Source organism: Emydura macquarii, unplaced genomic scaffold (assembly GCF_026122565.2).
Source record: "Emydura macquarii macquarii isolate MOO-44397 ecotype Brisbane River unplaced genomic scaffold, CSIRO-AGI_Emac_v2 contig_1551, whole genome shotgun sequence".
In the NCBI taxonomy this organism is placed as follows: Eukaryota; Metazoa; Chordata; order Testudines; family Chelidae; genus Emydura; species Emydura macquarii.
Window position 1 is genome coordinate 22,711,302 of NW_027131688.1, and position 26,463 is coordinate 22,737,764.

The following is a 26,463-nucleotide window of genomic DNA, read 5'->3' on the forward strand; positions in this document are numbered from 1 at the left end:
GTCTGTATAGCACCTTAGCTCTCCAAATAGAGCTTAAAGGTCTTGGGTTGACCCTCCCCAACTTCACAGTGGGAATTTCCCCCATAGGGAAGTCCTCCTTTTTCCACAGCTTTACTAGGGGCAAATTTTTTTCCTCACAGGTCTTAACACCTAGATTTCATTCTCCCAACCTTGTAACCCCAAAAGAATTCTTTGCACGTAGGGAGAGCACAGTCCCAGAACTATGATCCACTGGTACTGTCTCTAAACGGGGTATTCTGCCATAGAATTGGAAAGAAAAACTTCACAGCACAAAGCAGTGGAAATAGGTCTGAAATGCCACTCTTTCATTATAAATCAGAGATGGGCCCAACCCCCTGCCCAACCCCAACTCTGGGGCAGTTTGAATCCATAGTTCAATCCTCATTACAAGGCTTATCCCTATCTCTATAATGGGTCAAACCAAAACCATTGGTCCTAGGCCCACTGCACTTTGGGGAAGCTGAATTCAGATTCAAACTTCTCAGCCTAGGCCCAGTTGCTCATTCTACCCATGTTCATTATTAACAGGCTCCATTGCATAGGACGTCATAGTGAAATAGGCCTTAGGAAACAGTAGACCTTAGGTCCGTTCCCATGAGATTTCCAGTGCGGAGATTTGGGAGGCATTTAGATAAACTTTTCAAACCTGAACATGAAGTTGCCACTGACCCCTACCTGCATATAGAAGTGCACACCGATGGGCTGTAATGAGCATGCATAACCGGTTATTATCCCTTATGGTATGGAAAAATGAGGCACAGTTAGTATTGTTATGCTAATGGCTGATGTCTCCTATAGAGCAGGTTCTAGGCAGCTTGCTTACTAGAATGCTAAGGTTGCCAACAGACCAGCCTGGAAAAGCTGACACAAGCTTTCTCGTGTGTAACTTCTGAATAAATAGGAAGGTTCTGTTTCCTATGTCCCAACCCAGTCCCATTATGTCAATGAAAATAAGTGTTTATCCATCCTTTTGAGGGCAAAATTTTGTTCCCTGCCCCAAACCCAAGTCAATGAGCTTGGCGTGCTAGATTTCCTGGGGTCTAGTAGAAGGAATAAGCCATCCAGTGACCACTTTATGTGGCTGCACCTGCAGTCTCAGAGCTCCAGTAGTATCACCCCTTAACATGAGGGCTTGATCAGTGAATCTATGTAGTTGATGAGTCACAGATCATGCCTCTTCCCCAATTCTACTGGCACAATTCCTGAGCATGGTGCACAGAGTACAGTCCCTCTGGGCAGGTCCCCACATCCTGGTGTTCCACACATACCTATGCAGGCGAAGGGCACAGGTTCTAGTGCATTCAGGCTTCCAGCAGAATTTGCCTCTAACTATAGCAAGAAAATATGAAAAAGTGGTTTTCTCAGGAAATGGATGGTAAATATATTTCTAAAGCCTTGGGCTTTAAACACATAACCATCAATAGACAGCAGAAGCAATGAGTAAATATACTTTAATATTAATGGGAGCCCAAGTTTATGCTGAGGTGCAAATAGTGGTAAAAAGAAATATGCAAACCCTCCTAATTACATTATATCATCTTTATTTTAGGATACAAAACAATTACCTAGCCTTACAAAGAATTAATCAGGACTTGGAAGATAAACTTTACAGGATGGTAAGTTGTTGTTTTTTTTAAATTTTAAATATATTTTTTATGGTTCTTAAGTGACAAGGCAAATGGCTGCATAACTGGTATGATTAAGCTTGTGCTGTACTCAGGGTACACTAAACCAGGGAGCGTGACTTTATAAATATAATGAGACAGCCCCAAACCTGGGTATATCTGCACAGTTCTATTAACTTCAATGAAGATATGTAAATTGATGATCTGGCTGGACAATCTTGGCTTTAAAAGAATTCTGGTTAATTTGACTAATAACTTTTTTTCCTTAGGTTTCTAATATTTAGGTTTTCATTAAGAAAAGATTTAAATGAAGCAATCCAAATTACCAAACTGAAGATTTTTTCATGCCTTTTCGGTACATTCACTTACTTTTATTAAGTGACTTAAATGAGCTTGGACAGTATTACTTTCCATATCCTGTCATAACTATCAATCTCGATATATTCATTTCATATCTGCATGTGTCCATAAATTCAATGTCAACGTTGGTTCTACTGCCATAGACCAATTAGTAACTAAAAAGGGGAGAAATTATTTCACCAGGTATAGGCCTCTGGGTTTATGAACATTATGAATAAACCACATGAACATACAGTGACGCTCTGCTTGAAGATGTAAAAAACCCTGTAATTTCATTAAGGATAATGCTAATTTGTTAATGGTGTTTTGACATAATATTCGTTTAGGAAGATTTTAAAGAGAAATCTGGGTGTGATATTGAGGAGGGAACATGAACATGAACAACAATTGTCAATATTGTGTTGTGAGGAATTCTGTTGCAGTATCTGAATCTCAAAAGGACTTCAGGTCTTTACCCTTCCTGGGCCCTTCAGATCCTCACATTGACTCTGTAATCATCCATTCCCAACTCATCTTCCTTCTTGGTCCTTTAACAATCTCTCATGCATGCCCATACATACTTACGCATACTGACACAACCTTTTATAAATGCTAGTGCAGAGCCTGGGGCGTATTGCACAGCATACATTATAACATTTGAATGGAGAGATAGTCTGGATCTATGCAATACAAACTGAGCTTGGCACTGTGATTGCTAAAGACAGGAATTTCAGATTTAGAGAAAGAGGAGATTGGGGAATAGATTGTTAGACATTGGAGGGTAGAAAAGGGAGGGAAACCAGGAATGCGCGATTAGAGATCCCCAGGCCCTAATAGGAAATTGAAAACAGAACGTTAAACCTGAAGATTTCTCCTCCAGGCTCCAAATATGCATGGACCCATTCATTTCCCAAGAATTGTGTGCAAGTAAAGTCTGCAAGATATGGTCAATAGTTAATAACACATCAGTGCATTAGTAACTCACAACTAACAATAGATAGAGCAAGGGGCAGTGGTGGAGAGTGTGCGCAGAGTGGTTTTTAAAAGTATATAAAATTATATATATTTAACTATATCCCTGTCCCCCACCCTTGATATGTTATTTCTTCTTGTAAGATCCTTGGGACATGGATTGTGTCTCCATCTATGTGTGGACAGCACCTAGCACATTGTGGTTGTGACCAAAACGCAAATATATAATGACACTTCAAAATTCCAATAGGTATTGGAAAGAGGTAAAAAGAAAGAGGTAACACCAGGCACTCACAGAAAGCAACAGTTTTCCAGGCCATACTAAATACTTCGACATAAAAATGCATTCTCAGACCCACAGCGTGAGGAGAGAATCTAGCCGTGAGTGGAGCAGGACATGGTCCCAGTGAAGAACCTCACCTTTCTTTACTCCTACTAGCATGAGAGGAATTGAAAATGGATTCATAGGAACTGAAGGCAATCTCCAAGGTTTTATGAACCCCTAATTCCAGAGTTGCTTCATCTTCTAGAGCATTGAGATGGGAGAACCTGTTGGCAAAAACAAATAAAATCAAATGGAAACTAATAAGAACAAGGAGGAATGTAGCAGATAGTATAATTCAAACAGCCTAAATCATTTGATTTTCAGGGCACATTGCAAAGCCCAAACTTTTGAGGGAGAGTGGGGTGAATTAAAAGCTGAACTGGGTGTATTGTGGGCTAGAATCACTGAGGTCTCTCTCTCTCCTCACTTTGTGTCAGGGAAGCAACTGGGCTTATTTTTGTTGTGTTGGTCAGTTTGTGTTTTCACTGTATGTCAAAAGCATTTAAAGCCTCTCGATGGTACTATTTTATATTTTGTAGAAATCCCAATAAACTTAAAAAATAGGCAAAAAACCCATGCAAGCCCTGCTTTACCTCTGCCTATATATTTTGGTTTATATTTGGGTCCTGAACAGTTAACATATCCAAAGGGAATAATTGGGAGGAGGTTGGTGAGCAGAGGGGATATTTTTACAGTCCTAGTCCTACAACAGCATGTGCGCAGGTGGAGCACTATTGACATTAAAGGGACTCTGCTCAGACAAGGAGCTCCAAATGCTTCTCTGATGGTGCAGGATTGGGATATAAATTTGCATATATGTATATGGGATGTTTGCTATGTTTTTGCCTCTACCCTCCCTCCCACCAAAAAAAAAAAAAATGTTAGCTGGACAAGGCCAAAAACAAACAAATATAGTAACTGCCCTGTTTTGGACAAATCTGGAATTTTAAATCCACCTGTGCTTACTGTTGTTGAAAGTGGCATAAAAATGAGCTACATTAAATAGAAAAATACAAAGGTTTTTCTTTGTGTATCAGCTGTTTTTTTCCCAGTCTGTGCCTGCTTTTAAATGCTAAGCCATAAAATATTAAAAACATTTTAAAAACATCCTTGTGATGCTAGCCAACTATTATTGCCCAACTGAAAATCCAGTTTGTTTAGAACTATAAACAAAATGTAATCCACTGTATCCATGCTGAATGTGGCTAAGGATTGACACATGCAGTCCTTATTCAGATAAAAATCAATGTGAGTTTTGTCTGAATAAGCACTGCCATACGAACTTCATGTTACATCAAAGGCTAAAAGAGCAAGAACTGCAGATTCTGCCTGTTCTTAGCATAAGCTAGATCTGGATTGGGAGAATCTTTGCATGCTCTTGGTGGTATCAACTTGTAGAGAAATAAAATGCAAACAATCTTTGTAAATAATTAAGCATCATAATTCTGGATTTTTTTTCATTAAGAGAAAGGCAAGAAACATGCACAGACCTGCAGTGTTGTGTTGTGATTGTCACATGCTATTTAATTAAAGACTATATCTCCTCCACTTGCAGCTATTACCAACGTTCACTAATTGCCCCTGAAGTTAGTCTGAGTAAAACATTCGCTTGGCATGAACTTGCTAGACACGAATGGCAGAATCATGAATAGATTATAAAGATCATCCCAAATGAGTGTTGATAAAACCTTTACACCAGCCCAAGCCCCATATGTTAGAGAAAAACTACTTTACAATACAATGTTCAAGAGATTTAAGAATTGGAGGGAGAGGGGCGTGTATCGCTATATATAGAGCCTGGTGCCTTACTTACCCTGGGCCAGCTTTTCAAAAGATATTTAGGCACCTAAAGCCGGAGATAGGGGATTTTGAAAATCCCACTAGATGCTTAAGAAAATCTGGCTCCATGAGTCCAGGTGCACAGAGGAAGCCATAATCTCACACAATAACCTAAAATAGTTTTTCTGTAACTAAAAAATGTCACCGTTTTAAGGTGATGCCTCAGGACCTCGGAGGGCTAGAAGCAATAGGTGGTTCTTACTGGGAAGCTGGGGCTGCCCCGTGGTGTAAGGTATTTTTCTAGCTCCATAGGGTTATAAGATGTCAGAATTTAAACCCATCACAGGTCTAAGATGTACTTATGGACACAGAGGGATGGATGGACAAACACACACACATACACACACGTTAGGTGGATTGTGGACGTGATACCCATGTGATAATTGCAAAGTTGTGTGGTGAACTGGAGATATATAGGATGAATTAACACACAGCTTGTCAATTTATCATGCACCTTTAACCACCTCACATCTTCCCTTTGCCCACTAGTCCATCTCCCCCAGGACTACTTCCAACATTCTAAACCTCTCGCTACTTTCAGTGGCCAGCAGGGTTTTTTTAAGCGACCTGTCAAAGAAATGTTTCACTCTTTCTTCTCAAATACACCGCTGCCAGCCAGCTAAATAAAGGTTGTATCTTGTGGCCATTATATTATCAGAACTTTGCTTCACTGAGCTATGGCGTGATTTAGAGCACCTCATTTTTTTCTTTACTAAGAAGCACTTGCTTTTTTCTTTTTGCTGAATGCCCCATGAAAGTGAAATGGAGATGACCTAAATACACTTTAAGGGATTTGCATCCCAAAGACAAGAAAATTTAGAATCAGCTCTACCTGACATGCTCATTTTCTCACATTCAGGAAAGTTATGGATTTTCAGAGACATTTAGAGGGTATAATCAACCAAGTCAGAACCCAGAGAAAGTGTGTGTTGCTTGGAGCCAAGAAAACTTCCTAAAATTCTTCTTTTGGGGAAAAAATTACTCTGAATGCCATCAAAACAAGTCATTTATGGAAATAGCTATTGAAAAATCTAACTTCCTAGACCTTTTCTTTTTATCTGAGTCACTTTTCTTTACTCTCAACACCCATCGCTCTCTCTCTCTCTCTCTCTCTCTCTCTCTCTCTCTCTCTCTCACACACACACACACACACACACACACACACACACACACAAACCATCTCCCTCCCGCACCCTCCCCAATCCATCCTGCATTCCATTTTTCTCTATCCAAATCCACGTCAGTAATCTTGCCAGCATGACAAGGTATTCAAATGTTGCCAAAGATGAATACACCTAAGACCAAATTTTTAAAAGCCCATGCACAAAATTATGAGTGCCCTTTTGCACACACAAATTACCCAGGCTCAAGCTGCATGCACCTGTCAGCACTGCAGAGATGTAGACGTATGTATTTCCATGCACAAATCTATGACTTGTGTGCACATCCCTGTTTTGTACACATGACTTGAACAGGCACAGGCTGGGATATTTTTCATTCTATATTTGTGTGTACAGAGTTAGTTTTTCACTTGTAATGACAGAAACGGATTGATCTCACATGTCCATTGCATATTGTAGCACTTGCTAGTTCTGACTCGGTGGCTGAAAGTAACACAATGGGAGGCTGTCTCTAAAGTATCCTGCCTTTCTTCCAAAGTCAGAACTTTTCTTCCTCTCCCCTCCTCCCAGTAGAAAATCTTTCACTAATTCTGGTAGCCTGAGGAAGTACTGAACATCTCTCATTACTCTGTTTTGTATGGTGACAGAAGACATCTCACTTTTAATTTCCTGTTTACAACATTGACTATAGAGTAGGTCTTCCTTGCTCTCCAACATGCTGCATGTCTCCTGATTTCTATTTCCAGTTTGTGATTGCTCTATATTTACCAAGCATTTGCCTGTGTTTTGGACTCTTCCTGCTTCCAGGTAAAATGACCAGGCGATTCCAATTTTCAGGGACTATTGTGGTAACAGTTATTTTTAAATATCCTGGGATATGTTTCTGTTTTCTGAGTTTTCCAAGTCATCTGTTTCATCCTGGCCCCTTAATCTCCATAGCCAGGTCTGTCTTTGTCAGGATACAGGCCCTGTCTTCTGGCGAGCAGGTGGAAGGTGATTTCAGCTGGAATTTCCAAAAGACATGTAGAAGACTTATATGCTCAAATCCCATGATATGGGAGTTAGGCACCTAACGTGCTTAGGCTACTTTGAAAACACTAACCTTGTTCCATTGTCACTATTTGTGAATCTGTTATTAGTGAAGAGTCCAGGAGGATTTTGATAACATAACATTTTGATAAAGGAAAGGGGGCAAATACTCTTTATTGCAGGTGATGTTATTTTTCCTCTTCCTGCTAGGATGACCTGTGTCTTACCTAGCTTGATCTTCAGCCAGCTGCTCATCATCCAGGTGCTGTTCTCATTTATATACTGGGACTACCTGTTACTTGCATTTAAAGTGATGGCTGCCATGTGAATATAACTAATGTTAAAGGCTTTGGTGTCTTACAGTCACTATGTCCAGCAATTTGGCGAATACATTGGATGGTATGGGGAGAGAGAGAATGGAGTCTGATGAGATTCCAGAAGTGAGCGTTCTGGAGGCAAAGGTGTGTTTGCCCATTGTGACCATTCAGGATCAGTCTCTGATGAAGGATCATAACCATCTGAATGAGCAGTTGCTGACCCCTCATAGGGCTCATGGTCAGTAGGATGTACGTGCTGCAGAGAAATCAATGAGGATGGAGATTTGCCCATTGTTCATGACTAGGAACAGATTGGCCACCAGAAAATGTTTGTGTGCCACATCCCAGAATAAAACCTGACTAAGAATAATACCTAGCTCTAATGTAGCACTTCTCATCTCAGATGCTTCACAAAGGAAGACAAGAATCAGCAGTCCAGTTTTACAGATGTGGAAACTAAGTGTCAGGAAGGTGAAGTGATTTGACCAAGGTCTCCCAGCAGTCCAGTGGCAGAGCTGGGAATATAAACCATGTCTCCTAAATCCCAGTCCAGTTTCCTATCTACTGGACCACACCCCCTACAATGTTGATGGATGTCAGGCATAGATGGAGATGAGACAGCTTTCCTCTAGTTTTATCCATATGTTTTTAATACAGGGGAAAAATAGAAAAGCAGAGTTTGTCAAAGCCTAACACAGAATATACCTGAATAGACTACTGATCCATCTAGTCCAGTTCCCTGTCTCTAGAAATGGTGTCTACCAACTGTTTCAAAAAATCTATTTTTAAATGAAGAAAAAATCACCCCACAGAAATAGACAGCTAAGCAGCTACAGAGTTCAAAACAATGTAATTTTGAGTGCACAGGAGGGAGTATGAAATTAATCGAGATAGGAAGAAGATAATGACTTGTGTGGAGGACATATAAAAAGAGAGGGAGAACAGTTGGCTTGGATATTGGCTCTCTAATAATTGAATCCTCTATACTCTCAGAATCCTATACAGAATCATTATTGTTATTACAACTGTCAGTTTTATTATTACAGTTACTCTGTATCTCCAGCAGCATCCTCTCTGTTCACTACAGACTTAGTTACTTGCCTCTTTTACAGGAAACAAATATTTCTTCTTTAAAGCTAATGTCATTGTCACGTTCTCAGAAGATGCTATTACATTGATGTAAGAGAATTATCAGGAATCAGTACCATCTCTCGTCCCTCCAGCTAAAATGCATTTAATACATTATTACCCAGTCTTGCTCTACCCTAGGAATCCAGGCTGCACATTTAAATTCACTCATATGCAGGGAGATTAAAATGAAATTAACAAAATTTGCTTGTAATTAGAAGCAGTAGCAGCACAGAGCAGGAGGTAGACCAGCTGGTTCAAGAAAAGACTCTTACTAATAAGATAAAAATTAGGGTGTGTCAAGCTGAGTAACAATGGTGGGAAGGTGATATCAGATGAAGATTATATGTATGGTTTTATCTGGATGGCCTGGCTAAAGTCAAGGTTAGGCCATTTGACCTTTGCTTCTCTACTACAAGCACATGGCAATAGGTATATTTAGCAAAAGAAACAGCAATGTAAACAAGACAGTCCATTCCACATGCTTCTCCTTCTGGGGAGAGGAGCGAACAGGTTGGTCCCAGAATATGAGACAAGATGGGAGAGGTAATATCTTTTACAGTCTTGTCTTTCACCAAACTGAAGCTGGTCCAATAACAGATAGAAGACAGACATGACAGATGTGAAGTAATGTTGCTTAATGCACTATTGGAAGGCACCAAGATGCTACGGAAGTGTGTGGTATAAAAAACTACCACAAGATAGAAAATAGAGCTAATTACATCAAATTAGAAATATAATTAAAGCTGGAAGCAGCTAGTTCTGCAGAGAACTAGCCCTGTGAGAACAGGCCAAAACAGTTATAAACAGGAAAGAAACTTTTAACAGAATGCTGAAAACCAATCTAGGACTGGAAATAAACAAAAGGTAGAAAAAACCCACAAAAATTAAAAAATCTCCATCGGATTTTCAGTAGGTGCACACATTTGTTTCCTTATTTTGCACTATTTAACTGCTGCTCATTTCAGATCATCTCTCCACCTCTCTTTACTTAGGGCTAGACTGTGCCTTTAGCAACAGTCCTGAGCAAGTGGTGGTATGGAAAATGCTCCACCCCAAGAATAGTTTTGGGAGGCATTGTGCCTCAAAGACACCACTCAGAGGCTCAGATGCTTCCCTCCTATCCTTTGTTCCAGAGGAGAGGGTTAGTAATTTGTTGCTGATCTATACCACTAGCAAATTACAATCCCCTGTCACCTTGGTTGGCTGTGTTGGCTAGCGTATTGGATCTACCTGCTCCCTACCTTTTATCCATCTTTGGCTGCCTGCTCCAGGAGGTGGAGATAACAGGCCCACAGGAAGTAGCGTAAACAGGGTACAGGGCCTGCTTTCTTTTGCACACCCAGGATCTGGGTAGCCTGAGCAGAGGTGACAAAACACAGTATTTCAATTCAAGTAGACCTGACCTAACATGAAATGTTTCATTTCCATTTCACTGATGAGCTTAGTGTGACATTAAGTTATCATTATTTCTGGGTAACTGAACTAAACCACGTGGGCCAGATCCTACACCTGAATGACAAAGCTCCTATTGACTTCAATACAAGCAGGTTGCGCCCTATGGAAAAAATACCGGATACTAACACCACTACTGCTCTATAGAACAAAGACAAACAGTGACCCAATATTATTCAATCTCCTGTCTTATCAAGCAGCACCTTAACACATCTCTAACAGCATGTCTCTCTCTGATCTGGTATCAATTATTCACAGCTTAGTTTTGGATTTTTTTAAACCACCATACAATTAACTTTTGAGCCTGTGACATTGGGTAGTCAAGGAAACAAATTTTTACAAGACCTTTTCTAGTTCAGGGTCAAATATGAAGTAAAGAGCAAGTAGTCCTTCCAGTAAAATGTCAGAGCATGAGATCCGAAACCTTAGATAAATCACTGAGACCCTTCTATGTTACCTTTAAATAATGCTGTACTGTTTAGATATAGAGAACATAAATAAAATTGTGCCCAAGGTCATTTTTAATCAAATGGCATATTGGTTATTTTTAATAAGGATAAATTCTATAATTTAACTCTGATGGACACAATTAGATTAGTGTATGCAGTGATGTCGTAGTTGTGTAGGTCCCATGATATTAGAGATACAAGGTGGGGGGAGGGGGTAATAACTTTTATTGGACCAACTTCTGTTGGTGAGAGAGATGAGCTTTCAAGCTTACAGCTTGTCTCTCTCATCAACAGAAGTTGGTCCAATAAGAGATATTACCTCACCCACATTGTCCCACAATTAGATTGGGTGAGTAATTCAGATTTAAGGCATTACTTCCTTCAACAAAGATGAGGAACTGCTGCTTGTTACACATCCTTATGTTGAAAATAGTGTTAAAGTATGTGTTAGGGATACAGAAGGTGCACCTGTAGCATATCTACTTCATCCAGGTCCTCTTTTATTTCAAGTATGGTATACCTGAACATCCCCACACTCCATGGAAATTTGAGTTTAGATCAGGATTCCAACTTTGTAGCATGAAATTATCTCTAACGAACACAGATTTGGATAATTAGTTCAATAACTCCATGCTTCTGTAGATAATACTAAGGAAAACAATTTTTAAAGCTACATGTATCAGATGAGCTGTGCAAATTGTATGGACATGTACCTATTTGCACTTACATTTAACTGACTTGCATGCTTAATTACAGATTTATTCCCATTTAATGGGGAGTGCACTGATATCTTTTGAAAGGCTTAAAAAAATGTCCTTCAGAGGGTAATTCTCTCAACATTCTGTTGAAATTGCTAGAATTCTCTTTTAAATAACAAGTTACCATTGTTTACACATGAGATCATCCTAATAACATTTTCAAGCTACAGTATTGGTTCCCTATTACAGTGGTTATTGAAAGTCGATGGAGACAGCCATTTGTTTCTCTTTCTTCAAGTAGTAAATACATTCTCCTTATTTTGATAAATAAGTGAGTATATCCCAAGAGTTCAATAGTTGTTTTCAGAATGAAACTCCAAGTTCAAACAAATGTACGGTACTGATTCCAAATTCATCCTAAAAGAACTTACAATATAATGGAGAACTTTAATATTAATTAACAAACTAGTTTACTGGGGTTTTATATTTATGACTCTATCTTTCTAAACATACCACAGCACCATCTGGCATGGCAGGAATCAGAAAAGACATGATTTAATGATATGCTCTGTCTGACTAAATAAAGTTCAATTAAGGAAGATGTGATTATTACATCTAAAATACATTACTGGGTATCAGTCAGTTGTGTAAGCTTCAAAGTAGAACATAAGAACAGCCACACTGGGTCAGACCAATGGTCCATCTAGCCCAGTATCCTGTCTTCTGACAGTGACCAATATCAGGTGCTTCAAAGGGAATGAAAAGAACAGGTAATCGTCAAGTAATCCATCTTCTGTGACCCAATCCCAGTTTCTGGCAACAGATGCTAGGGACACATCAGGGCATGGTTTTGCATCCCTCCCATTCAGGCTAATAGCCATTAATGGCCCTATCCTCCATGGATTTATCTAGTTCTCTTTTGAATCCTGTTATAGTCTTGGCATTCAGAACATCCTCTGGCAAAGAGTTCCACAGGTTGACTGTGCATCGTGTGAAGAAATACTTACTTTTGTTCATTTTAAACCTGCTGCCTATTAATTTCATTTGGTGACCCCTAGTTCTTGTGTTATGAGAAGGGGTAAAAAACACTTCCTTATTTATTTTCTTCACACCAGTCATGATTTTATAGACCTCCATAATATCCCCTATTAGACGTCTCTTTTCCGAGCTGAAAAGTCCAAGTCTTATTAATCTCTCCTCATATGGAAGCTTTTCCATACCTGTAATCATTTTTGTTGCATTTTTCCATACCTTTTCCAATTCCAATATATTTTTTCTGAGATGGAGAGACTAGATCTGCACACAGTATTCAAGATGTGGGTGTACCATGGATTTATAAAGAGGCAATATGATATTTTCTGTCTTATCTATCACTTTCATAATGATTCCCAACTTTCTTTTAGCTTTTTTGACTGTCGCTGCTAATTGAGTGGATGTTTTCAGAGGACTATCCACAATGACCCCAAGTTCTCTTTCTTGAGTGGTAATAGCTAATTTAGACCCCATCATTTTATATGTATAGTTGGAATTATGTTTTCCAATGTGCATTACTTTGCATTTATCAACATTGAATTTCATCTGCCAATTTTTTTGCCCAGTCACCTCATTTTGTGAGATCCCTTTGTAACTCTTCGCAGTCTGCTTTGGACTTAGCTATCTTGAGTAGTTTTATATCATTTGCAAATTTTGCCACCTCACTGTTTATCCCTTTTTCCAGATCATTTATGAATATGTTTAACACCACTGGTCCCAGTACAGACCCCGGGGGACATCACTATTTACCTCTCTCCATTCTGAAAACTGACCATTTATTTCTACCCTTTGTTTCCTATCTTTTAGCCTGTTCAAACATAGAATTACTATCCATAGAGATTCGTTGGTATAGTTTGGTTCATTTAAGAATTTTACTTCATTTGACTGTACCCTTTCTTTCGCATATAGTGCCACTTCCTCACCAGTACGACCTATTCTGTCCTTCCAATATACTTTGTACCCTGGTATAACTGTGTCCCATTGAGTAGCCTCATTCCACCAAGTCTCTGTGATGCCTACCATATAAATACCCTCATTTAATACGGGGCAGTCAAGTTCACCCACCTTAGTATTTAGACTTCTAGCATTTGTATATAAGCACTTTAAAAATTGTTATTTTTCATTTGACTGTTTCTCATCCTACCAATATTTTATTTCATCCTCTCCTCCTTATGAGGATATAGAGAATTTCCATTAATAGATCCTTCCCTAAGGGGTATCTCTCTCTGAACCACGTGCTCCTCTGCACCTGTCGGCTTTCCCCCAGTCCTTAGTTTGAAAATTGTTCTACAACCTTTTTAATTTTACTTGCCAGCAATCTGGTTCCATTTTGGTTTAGGTAGAGCCCATCCTTCCTATACAGGCTCTCCCTTTCCTATAAGGTTCCCCAATTAACACATCACTTATTTATATTTATCCAAATACTGAACCAAAAAAACCAATGAAAATCCCTAATAAAATTAACTCAGGTTTCTCAATACAAGATGAAACTGAAATTTATTTACTGAATGAATAGTATGCGCTACCATTAGTGGGTTGCATAACTCTTATTCTAGTATTAGGTGATCTAATTAGTAGTTATTGGTTGTGTTTTGACACAAAAGTTAATGTTACACTTTACAGAACTAACTAAACATAACATGGCACAATGCAACTGGCTGTTATTCTGTCCTGATATTTAAGGACTACTTTTTTAAAAGTTTGCATAATTTTCTATTTAACTATTCTAATGATTTTCTTTCAGTTTCATAGAGAAAGTGTACAGAAATATGAAAGTGCATGGCATACAAAAATAAGAGACATCAAATGAAGTAAAAATGTCATTCCTATACAAGATGTAAGGAAAGAAGATCAAATGCTACCAAAGATGTCCAAGTTATCAAATGAACTTTCATTACATTCCTTTTAATCAGGTGCAATCAATCCCCTAATCAGATCACTAATGAGCAGGCAGAAGGATGACTTCAATTTTGTTAGATCTCCAAAAATAAAGAGATGGGGCTAAATGAAATCTGCTCTGTCAGTGTAAAGTAGTCTAAAAACTTGGTTACATAGTTACATTGAAATTCCCTTGGCACAGGAGATCTCTGGGTGGTGTAGAGCCACACCCTATCTTTCCCTATAGCCCCAGGCATAGGGGGCATGAGGGCCTGTGGCATGAGCATTCTGAGGTTTGGCTGAAACTGCTGGGAATCCCAAGAGCCTGCAGCCACCTGAGAGACCCAGGACTGCTCTAAATTATGTTGGGGCTTCACTGCTCCTGGCAACCCAGCGCGAGGAGAAAGGTAGTGTAAAATTAGCTGTGTGTTCCTCCCTACCTCCCCTGAACATAAACACATCTGGGGGCTATACCAAGCATAGTTCAGCTGGACTCAATGATCAGAGCTAGGAATTCTGGAGAAGTTTATAAACAAACAAACCCCACAGTGGTGAAGGGTTGCCGGATCACACATTTGACTTATCTGTGTTTAAAAGTAATTCTAGCCTGAGCCAGTTTCATATTTTGTGGGCGTGCCAGGGAAGCAAAAGTCTATGTTTTCAAAAGTGGTCACTGATTTTGGTGGCTCCAGATTTGGGGTGCTTCAAACATTTCAGGCCTGAAGATTTTCAGTGATCCTTGACTTCAGCTGAAATTATGCTGATTAACATTGTTGAGAATTGGATATATCAAACTGGGCATCCAAAAATCAAGGCAGTCAGAATTAAACAAACGTTTTTGAAAATGTAGGCCTAAACCTCTAGACACCGATAAGCCCAATTTCCCCCTTCAGGGTTTTACCCTTCAACCTTCATCCTGGTTCCAGCATGCCCCAAACACTTCTACAAGAAATGCACTCGTGGGATTAGGCAAACTAAGGTTTTCTTCCAGTTGGAGTCTCTCCCACTGCAGGAGGCCAAGAAGAATCACACGGCAGCAATCCATCACATGGGCACTGAAGTCTCACACTCACTAACACTTACAGGACCTTCAGCTCTACCAAACTACTGACACCCAGCACAGCTCAGTGCATCTCAGAAACATTACAGGGGAAACAGGCCCTTGAGTCACCTCCTCTAAACAAGTCCCATTAAGTATCCCAATCAGACTGTGATGTGGCAGTGCTCAGTCCCCCTCCTCTGATGCCCCAGAAACTGCTCAGACCTGCTTTTTTTTAAGGGTTCAGTATGTATTTTAATCCCAAAACCTTCCACCAGTACAACATCACAGTTTTTATTCCTTATCACTTTCACTCCCTCTTTACTAAGACCCTGGAAGAACCCTCTCTCTCTCTCTCTCTCTCTCTCTCTCTCTCTCTCTCTCTCTCTCTCTCAATCTTGTACACTTTCAGTCTAGATTCAACTAGCTCTATAATCCCCACTACAAGGCTTCCTTTTTGGCTTTTATAAGGTTAGCCAGCTGAGGACTAATTAGTTCCTTACCTCCCCAGCCTCTCCTGATTAGCTAATTGCTCAGTTGGCAGTCACTGGGGAAACTAATTGAGGCTACAGTGATCTGAGTGCTGACCTCACTTGTCAGGCCTCAGCCCTCTGTCACTTTGCTAGACACTAAAAATCATGGACTGAACAGAGACACAGGATTTATGGCTCATTACAACAATCTGTAACCCACTAATGGCCCTGCCCCCAGTTTGTAAACAGGCCACTTTACCCTGAATGGTCCCTTGAATTGTGTTAACTACTTATGCTAAACACTCTGTTCCACCTTGAATTTAGTTGTGACAGTCTGAGTTAGCTGTGTCTACACTGGAAATCTTACAGCAGCACAGCTGTACCACTGCAGCAAGACCTCTGTAAGGTCTCCTGTGCAGCTGCTCTATGCCGACAGGAGAGAGCTCTCTCATTGGCATAATTAAACAACCCCCAACAAGCAGTGGTAGCTATGTTGGTGTGAGATCATCACCCCCAACATAGCACTGTCCACACTGGTGCTTCTGTCAGTAAAACTTATGTCAGTCAGGGGGGTGTTTGTTTCACACCTCTGGCCAACAAAACTTTTACCAACAAAAGTGCTAGTGTAGACATAGCCTTAGTTTCCCGGACCTGAAGAAGAGCTCTGTGTAAGTTTATCTCTCTCTCACTAACAGAAACTGGTCCAGTAAAAGATATTACCTCAGCCACCTTGTCTCTCTAAAATCCTGGTACCAATACAGCTACAACACTGAATACACCGACCAAGTGGCAGTACTGAAACTGAAATGTGCCTTTTGCATGCTTAGCAGAAAACAGCAGGCGTAAAATGCCTGTGTTTGTCCTTTGATGAGCAGATCACCACAATATTTTCCACTTTGAAATAATAGATTCCCCCCCAGCAAATTAAGTGAGAAGGAAAGAACGAGTTGAATTCCAGTAATGCTTATAGGGCAAATGTTCTACGTGGAAAAGAAAAGAGCAGCCAGGAGCCCTCATGAAAAGACTTGTTGGTAAGTTGGATAGTCAGTTGCTTGGCCACGCTTTGATTTGTTACAAAATATACTCAAGAGACCAAATAACCAATATCAGTCAGGTCAATAATAGTGTAGTACAGGAAAAAAGGTTCAATATGATATCAATTTCCAGGAAGCAGTTTTATGCAGTATTGTTAAATTCATCTTACACATGAGTTGTGCTTCCAAAGTCACACCCCTAAATCTATTCTTTTTACACCCAACTTGTTAACAAGTAACATGGTACTATATGCATCATCTGGAGCTAGATTTAACCAGTTAGCTTTCTACCTTGTTTTTCCTCAGACCACAGCATACCCCTTCTCTCTTTGTTTTGAACACATGCATTCCAGCTACTGGTCCATGAAGGTACCTCCTCATCTTGTACCAGGGCAGAACATAAATGTATTTGCCTTTGACAAATTTCTTATTTTCTGATACCAAAGCTGACATCAGCTTTGCAATGTATTATGAGACATTTAGCCTAAGTGAACAGGATTATAGAAAGACATAAGCCAGTTCTGGTCACCTAACTGCTAGGAATATATATATACACACACACACACCACATTTATACTGATATGTGCTTAGTGCATGAGGTGTGACTAATACATATTGATAATGTGATTAGATAGATACATAGATAATAGATAATATTAGCTCAGCATATATTGGTCAATAGACTGCAAGACGGATGTGGCCCTGCTAGCTGTTTCCAATAGTGACATTTCATCTATATACTGAATTTCTAGATATATCCTTCTTTGAGCTGATTTAGTGCAACTATAAGATTGAAGAAAACAGAAATAAGGATCACTGGATTGTTTGAGAGCAGAGTAATATCCTGCTTTGTTGTCTCAAAGAAAAGGGGAAGTGCGAAGAGAAATAAGATGGCATCAAGCCTTCTTTGAACATTGTCAGCACCACCACCACAAACACATACACGTACAGTGCAACAACTGATAACCTGGCTGTTTGAATGGACTACTCTTCATTTCCACTTGGAAAAGAAATGGAGGTATTGGGGCACATTGTAAGAGCGCACATCCTGAACCACTTCATCCACATTGCAGGACTCTGACCGCACTAGAACCAGTGCTCCTCGGCTGCACAAGGTTTGGGGACAGAATCTCACATGTGCACCAAGGAGCTCAGCTCCACTAGGGCTTCCTATTCATAGCTATGGAGGAGAGTTTGAGGTGTCTCTGACCTCAGGGATTTGCTGGCCATTCTCTGCCATGTAAGGTACATTGGTGTTGCAAATATCACCACAGGCTAGAAATTGAGTTAGAATCCCCCTGGTTATGTCAGGGCCTAGGAGGAGAGTGTTTTCGCTCCTCAAGCTTCATGGTCCTTCCTCATGTGACACTTGGCTATCGAGACTTGGTGCCAGGGAGGGATTTGCCCCATTGTAATGAACAACCTACACTACACAACAAGTTACAAAATGCCATAGCACTGCGAACATCCTCTAAAAAAAATCTCTGTAATATTTTGAAGCACTAAAGTAAGTTGCAGGAACCAAAATCTTAATGTGTTAAGGAAGTGAAGAATGACCTCACACATTGAGAGGAGGAAAGCTGAGAGGCTTTGACCCTAGGGAATGAATTGGATCTGTTTCCTTGCACATTGCCAGCTCAAAAGAGTGAAAAACCAAAGGCTTGGAGCATTTGAAAGATTCCAAACACAGCAGCTAATTGGACTTAAAGACAGGAGAGGACAAAGAGCAGGCCATAAAGAGTGGCTTGAAATGTGTGCAGGCACATTTTTAACTCCATAGACAAGAGGCTGAATAGAAGAGTAAGGCTTTTTTTTTTTTTTTTTTTTTTTTTTTTTTTTTTTTTGCATGATCTAGCTGTTGAATTTTTAATACATATTCTCTTCCTAACAGAAAGCAATGTGTTCTGTCAAAAGGGGGTCTGACAGGATGGGCAAAGCAAGAGAAATGAGGTTCAAGCGTCATCAGACAGTTAATGTGTGCTTTTTGCAGAGGACACTACATAGGGAATAGAATCTCAGCTGATATGAATTAGCATATTGACTTCCTGATTTACACCAGTTGCAATTCCAGCTCAGTTATAACTTACGTAAATCCTCAGTGAGATGGCTACCATGAGGAATGAGATCTGAAATACACACTTCATTTTAGGTGCACAATTGTGTGCAAACGTTTATATACACAAATCTACTGCATAGCAGCATGGAAATGTGTGTGTCTACATGGCTAGGAAGGTGCCTAGAAGGCATGCCTCTACATTTTTCAGAAAAAGGTCTTTGGTTATGTGAGGCAGTGTGGCCTAGTGGAAAGCACACTGGACTAAGATTCAAGAGAACTGCATTCTATTCCTGGCTCTGCCACTGGCCTGCTGGGTGACCATGGGCAAGTCACATCACTGTCCTGTGCCTCAGTTTCCCCATCTGTAAAATAGGGATAATGACACTTATCTACTTTGAGAGCTACTGATGAAAAGTGCTATATAAAAGCCAGGTATTATTATGAAGAGTTGGATTGGCCTTATCAAAAGTGTTCAATGTTAATCTCCTATCATTGGAAGTTTTACCATTGACTGAGGTCTTTGGAAATATCTACCCGGCATGTCTACTTTGAAGATTCTGGATATTGAGATGATTCAGATAAGCTACTCAGACGAATATTTAGTGGGATCCAAGATATGCTCAAAATATAGTTATTGGTTGATAGTTTGAGAAAAGACAAAGCAGAGTAATAGATACATACAAAAATTACTGAATTTAATTTCACTCCTAAACAATGTAATTAAATTGGGGGAGATTTTAGAGTAATTATTAAAAACAATCTAAGAATAACTATCAAAATGTGCAGGCAGAGGATGCCAACTTTCATCAAAGGACAGAACTGTCTCTCCTTTTTCTACAATATGGTTTTTGTGTATTTATTGGATAATCAATCACTATTAAATTAGGAGCTGTATGAAGGTAATAAGGTGTTCTTTCACTAACCCAATGCCGTTCATGGTGAGATGAGAGTAGGTTTTTTCTCTATGTAGCTTGTCTAAATATATGTGCTTGTACAAAGGGCACCATCTACTCTGGAGATATGAGTAGCTCCTACGGACCTCAATAAAGGAGTTGCTACAGGGTAGTACTGTAGGACCCCAAGGTAGGGCCCCAGAACTGTGAACACTCAACTAACATTACTAAAAGTCATTTTAAATTTATTGGGGTGCAAAATCCCATACTTTGCCTCCTCCTGGCTTAACTGTTTTTGTAATTCCAGCGGGGCTTTTAAAGTAAAAAAAAGATACTGTAGCTAGATCTGGGGTACAAAATTCTTTGTTCCATTATTAAAGGAGAGATCAGACTTAACTCTAATTGTACAAAGGCTCTGCAGAACTTGGAGGGTGACTCAGTGGCTTGAAACTGAAACCAGACAGGCCCTGTGGTTTGTAAAGCAGAATCTGATGAGCTCTCATTTGCGAGAGGTCTAGGGCCTGGATCATCTCTTCTCATGGGTAATCCTCCGGGGGGAGTTTTGAGGGAGACAATCCCTGCAAAAATCCCCTTAGAGAGTTTCTGTGCCCCTGTACTGCTCGAAAGCGTGTCTCTCTTATCAACAGAAGTTGGTCCAGTAAAAGATATGACCTCACCCATCTTGTCTCTCTAATATCCTGGGACCGACACAGATACAACGCTGCATACAACATATTCAGGTTGCTCCCATCTCCAGAGGACCAGTCACTTACCCAAGTCAATTGCACCTAGATTTCTCACCAAAGACAACGCAGGTAGTGAATCCTGTAACAAGCTTTATTAAGTAGGGAAAAGAAATGAGAGTTATTTACAAGATCAAAGCAGGTAACACACAAATGAGTTACAGACTTAAATTCCAAATGATAATAGAAACTTTTATAATAAGCAAATTCTATGTGTTTTTTAGGGCTAATCCAAGCTAAACAGTTGGGAACTCCCTGCTTATGCTAAGAAATCCTTGCCCCTCAGGGTTCAAAAAGCATAGTAATGATAAATTCTCCTTAACAGGCGTTTTTATTCTCTTCCCCCAGCATTCAAGCTGTGATGGGACGAGGGCTTGGGCACATAACTTCTTCAGGGCTCTGGGGGAAGCAGTCAACAAAGTCTTGGTTCCACAATGGCCCATTTGGATTCAATAGTCCTTCCTGATGGGCAGGAGATAACACCTTCTGTAGGAATCCAGCATTTTGATTAGGTGAAGTTTTTTTCCTGTTTGGTGAGTTACTTAGTTTCAAAACAAATGTTTTACAATTATAGACCAAACACTTAAGTATTTCTTTATAGCATGGGATATAGAGCTTATAAGTGACATTCCTGCATGCAGCAATTTACAAGCATTTCATAAAGTTTAGACACATTGATATAAGCCTAATACCTATCTTAACAATACTAATGCACAGGCCAGACAGGGTCATTTCCAGCTGTGCATCCATGCTAAGGCTTAAGGACCTTGGCATGAGCTGGCACCCGGTCTGCCAGCATCATACATATTACTCTGATTGCAGAAAATTCCATATCACGTGAGTAGTTTCTCTATGGTGGGATCCCAGATTTTATATTAACTGTTTAAAAGATCTGTCCAACCCATTTTCTCTCCTCCAGGATATGGGAGATGCCTACTGATATCATACAATCATAGAATCATAGAAGATTAGGGTTGGAAGGGACCTCAGGAGGTCATCTAGTCCAACCAATGAGAGTCACTCAGCTGGCTGGGTGGGAGAAGAATAGGTCTTCTGGATAATAAAGTTCATTTTTTTCAGGTTTTCAAACGACAACTGAATAAGGTAAATAGCTAACTAGCCAGTAGATGATCTTTATGTTTTAAAAGGGTGACACCAATTGTTATGGAATAGGCGTTATTGTTTTCACACGTAATTCATGGATGTGAATGGCTGCTGTACATCAGCTTTAACATGCAAATATTTCCACTAAGAACCGTCTCCTGAGCAGAAGAAGGCAGGAGCTGGACCATGGTTTGCACAAGTAGCCTCTGATGGAATTAAACCAGTTGCGGTATCTATCCAGGAGATTGATAGGGATTAGGGAGACTTTCCAGGTGAGGATGGGCGCAAAAGGAATCCTGTGCAAAAGGGAATGAATGGCTGTACTGAGCGGAATAGAGTTTGTCCAGAGGAGCGGTAGCCAAAGCAGGACTAATACAAAGGGAGAAAGGCATTACATCGTGGAGTTTGTTCAGGGGAAAGAGGGGCTCAGTAAGAAAGGGTGCAGGTCATAAATCCAGGCAGAGGAGATAGCAGGACACCTGTGACAAGGAAGGATGGCTGATTTGGAAGTGGGAGTGAGTCCAAAGATCATTCAGCTGATTAACAGCCTCAGTGGTAGCAGAATGGAGAGTTTGTCATTGGGAATGATGGCCCCAGAGGAAATAAGCAATAGTTTCACCATGAAAAGATGTCCACGCAAAGTTTGTTAGTACAAAGGCTGGTCTCAAGTGGGAGGAAGAGCACAACAGATTGGGAATTTGAAGGGAAGTTGGAAAGGCAGGGACTTGCCAGCAGGAATGAGGCAGGAGCAGAATGATACTATAAATGGCTGTGTATGCCAACAGCTCTATGACTGTGACCTTGAAGAATGTTGTTAGAGTCTGTTGGCATGGGTTTGCTAAAATTCCTGAAGTGGGTGTCAGCCATAATCTAAACCCCATCCTATCAAAGAACGGTGCCGAGGGGAAGAGAAAATGCTAATTTTTGTTATCTTGTCATTCTCATGTGTTTAATAACTGTTGATTCTTTACATGATTTTGTTGAAGAAACCAGGAGTATTTAATATGATCATAACAGGTTCTCTTAGAATTTTATATTAAACGTTAGTGTATAGCAACTTTTATAGAAGCCAAATCAAGCATTCAGATCACTGTGGTACAATGTCTTTCAGGCAAGTTACCATACAAACAATTAAAATTCAACAGCACAAATCTTTTAATTTGGCTCTTATGATCCAAATTAAACAGAGAGGTCTTAAATCAAAACCTTCTCAGAAGGACTGTGCTACACAAGAAGGAGTTTTGGGATAAAAACTCTTGACTGAAAAGACTTAATCCCTAGCATTAAGGATCAGCAAAGGCCAATATAATTAGACATTAAGGCAGGACTCAGAGTACATAAGAAATTCTAAATGGGAGTGAATTTGGGGATGTTAAGATTTTTAAATATATACAGAGTTTACTTTGGGGATAGATAGGGTCAATGCAAGAACTGCAGGATTAGAGAAATATCTTGGAAATGCTAGTTATCAATAGGAAACTCCCAAAGCAAGACTGTGTACAGGATGCAGTCTGGACAGACCTCTTTTAGGATGTCTGCAAAATTAGCGATGGTGATAATGAAGCCCTGAAGTGATCAAAGTATGACTCACCACTGTAGTACCCAACTTAGGCAGGAGGGGGAAGAAAGTCTAGGAATATATCTACAGAGACAAGGTTGGTGCGATAATATCTTTTATAGGACTAACTTCTGTTGGTGAGAGAGAGATGCTTTTGAGTAGAAGTTGGTCCTATAAAAGTGGTGAGTGGTTGACTCACCCATCTTGCCTCTGTAATATCCTGGGGCCAACATGGCTAGAACACTGCATAGGAACATATCTGTCGGAACGTTGGAGACATCTGCCAAATCTTCCCTATTTACAAGAGTCTGTAGATGATAGAATTCTCTTTCTTCCCTCTGCTAAGATGTACTTCATGGATGGCTCTAACCATGTGTTGCAGGAAGAAATATGGCCTGATCTAATTATGATATTTTCTTCAGTGACATTATATTGGGGGAATATGTTGGTGTAATGAGGTTTAATATTCAAAAAACAATTGGGACAGTATTCATTTCTAACCAAAACTTTTAATAACACTACTAATGTAGGACCAAATCTTGCAGCTCCTATCTAGTAAAAACCTAAATTGATTGATGTTAGTCAGATCTAACTCCATTAAGCTAAACATATGCTAATACTCTGCCAGTTAATCAGCAGTCACTGCCATTCATTCTCATTCGGCTAAATCAGTTCCTTGGGAGCTATCCCAATGAAGTGGTGATCCCAATTAAGTTCATTCCAATTAATTTGAGTATGATGGGGGGTTTAAACATTTATTTCCATTAAATTCAAACTGAGGCTCCTGCTCTCCTGGATTTGACTTCATTTTCATTAAGAGTTTCACTTTGGAAGAAAGAGTCAAGATTCACCCTAAATAGACAGGAGATAGGTCTCAGTGAGTTACTGCACTAGTCTTTCAAATGTTTAAGACCTGTATTTAAAGCTCTGTTAACTCCATACATTACAGGAAAAACCCATCATGCCGTGCTCAAATAAAAACACCTCTTTACTTTCGTGTGCCCGGGAAGATCAAATTGTCTCTACAAAAAAAAAGTTTTGGTTTGGTTTAGTTTGTTTTTTTTAATCAGAATCTAGACAGTATCTTTATTCCATTATCACAAAAGACCCCCAGACTACTCTAACTTGTGCCAGACAGTTGATTTGGCTGGGAGTCAACCCCTGTACTCTTCACTCCCCACAGGAGCATCGCATGGCGCTCAGGAAAAACTGAGGATCTGGCCCATAATTTTTAAATTGCCTGTGTCCTTTAAGCAAGTACTGGAAGTTTTAGACTTAGCTGATGGCTAGAATATAGAAAACGCATTGACAATTGGGCTTCTCTTCATGGCAGTTGACATTATATATACATTTTAAAGGTATCTGAACCCTGTTAAATTCAAAGGTGTCGACAAATGTGTACTTTAATCTGCTACTGTGTCCCCTCGTGCAGAATGCCTATAGCAATACATTCAGCCTTGACTGTGTCCCGCCCATAAATGGCCTGTGGCAGAACTAGTGAAATGACAGAAGAATGTCAGGAATCAGGGGCTGCAGCAGAGTCAGTCTCCGGGCAACCTAACAAGCACGGCTAGCTTATGGGATTCCTGATTTCCTAGCAATCAAGGAGTGTAGCCAGAATCAGTAAACCAGCTCTTAAACCCAGCAGCAGTGTACATAAAGTGTTAGAGAGATCAGTCATAGAATAGGGGTGTCCAGCCCTTAGGTCTGCATCGAGATCAGAGCTTAAAAAGTTAATCAGTTCATGCTCAAGTGCTACACATGGCATGTGGTGCATTTCTTATGACACTACTGTGAGCAATGCAGCTCGCTATTGGAGAAATGCCTGCCAATTTAACAGTGAAAATGTTAGATCTGACATTCTGGGCTAAAGTCAAAGGAAATAGTGGAGATAAGAATTCGGGGCAGGTTGATGAGCAGTGTTGGGAATTAAGCGGGGAAAATATAGCAAGGCGCAATAAACTCCCTCATGCTCTTAGTGTTAAAATATGGGTACAAAAATTAAAAAGAAAGGAGTTAAGTAAAGAGGAAGAACTAGAGATTAAAATCTATAGTTATGGGGCAGTATGTTATACCTGGAAAATAGTCTTTCTGGATGTGGATTTAGAATTATATAATAAAATGAAAGGAAAGAAAACCATCGTATATGACAGATAAGGTTTGCATATGGTAAATAGAGCCACCATTGCCAAATATATATTGACAGCTCTAAAGGTAAAAAAACAGGCAGAGTGGGAACAGCCTTTTGCATCCCTGAGATGGGAGTGAAAGGAATATCTAAGTTTGTAGCCATTATGACAGCTGAATTGGTGGGAATAATGTTAGCATTGAACTGGCCAAGGGATGTGCAGCGGATATTTTTTTTGATTCATTCTCAGGCATAGTGACAATTAAAAGGGGTGCCTCAGAAAACAGGAGTCCTCTAATAAATGAAATAACTGTTTTTGACAATCGAGTTAGTAATCTCAGACATGAATACACTGCTAGCCTGGCTTCTGGCACATAATGGGATACCTGACAATGAAATGGTGGATAAGGAAGCAAAAAATGCTTTTAAAGAGAATGAAGTTGCTATAAAGATTCCTTTGAGTAAGCAGGAACTTAGAAGTTTAGTTTTAAAAGGATTTAAAAAGGAATGGCAAGAAATGTGGACAAAGGAGAAAAGATGAAGAAGATGCTACCAAGTATGCCCCAAAATAGAGGGAAATGCATTACTCAAAAGTTATGAAAGGATCAGTAAAGTGCTCATATTTACACTTAACCAGTCAGGGGAGTTTGAATAATAATTTATATTGATTGACTAGACACAAAGGTGGGTTATGAAACATATGTAAGGTTAAAGAAACAGTTGATCACCTGATAAGGAATGCAGGGAGTAATTCCAGGGAAGAACGCCTCTTCTTGCAGAATTTAGATGCTTTAAGGTGACAGAATATACTAGGAGGGGTTTAGTGAGAGTATCTGGAAAGCGGGTAACACTGGAGCTTTTTTTATTGCACTTGTTAAGGTCATAGAGCAGCCTGAGAGTGTAGTGGCATGAATGTTCGAGGAATATAGTAGGCCCTAGTTAGAGACACCATACATGAGGCTGCGTAAGAAGCAGTATCACAGCAGTGGTTCACTGGCTGCAATAGCTCCTGCTCCTGCCTTGCCTCACTCCAGTAACCTGGCTCTGACCCTCAGCTCTGATTCCTGACCCCTGCCACTAACCACCCCCATCCCAGTCTGAGAGAGAGAACATTAGTTGACTATATGAAGAATGGCATCATAGAAAGGAATTGAAAAATACATCTCACTGGAATACACACAGCTTTGAGGTGCATAATTTATCTTTT

The 26,463-nt window shown here is 39.9% G+C and overlaps 1 protein-coding gene across 1 annotated transcript in view; it reads left to right on the plus strand.

The window, feature by feature from the left end:
• The first annotated feature begins 1,580 nt into the window (after positions 1 to 1,580).
• BEGAIN (brain enriched guanylate kinase associated) overlaps positions 1,581 to 26,463 on the plus strand; it is a 65,673-nt gene continuing 40,790 nt past the window's right edge. The window contains exon 1 of the mRNA XM_067555168.1: positions 1,581 to 1,637. Coding sequence (XP_067411269.1) covers positions 1,635 to 1,637 — 3 coding nt within the window. The 5' untranslated portion in view covers positions 1,581 to 1,634. The remainder of the gene's footprint in view (positions 1,638 to 26,463) is intronic.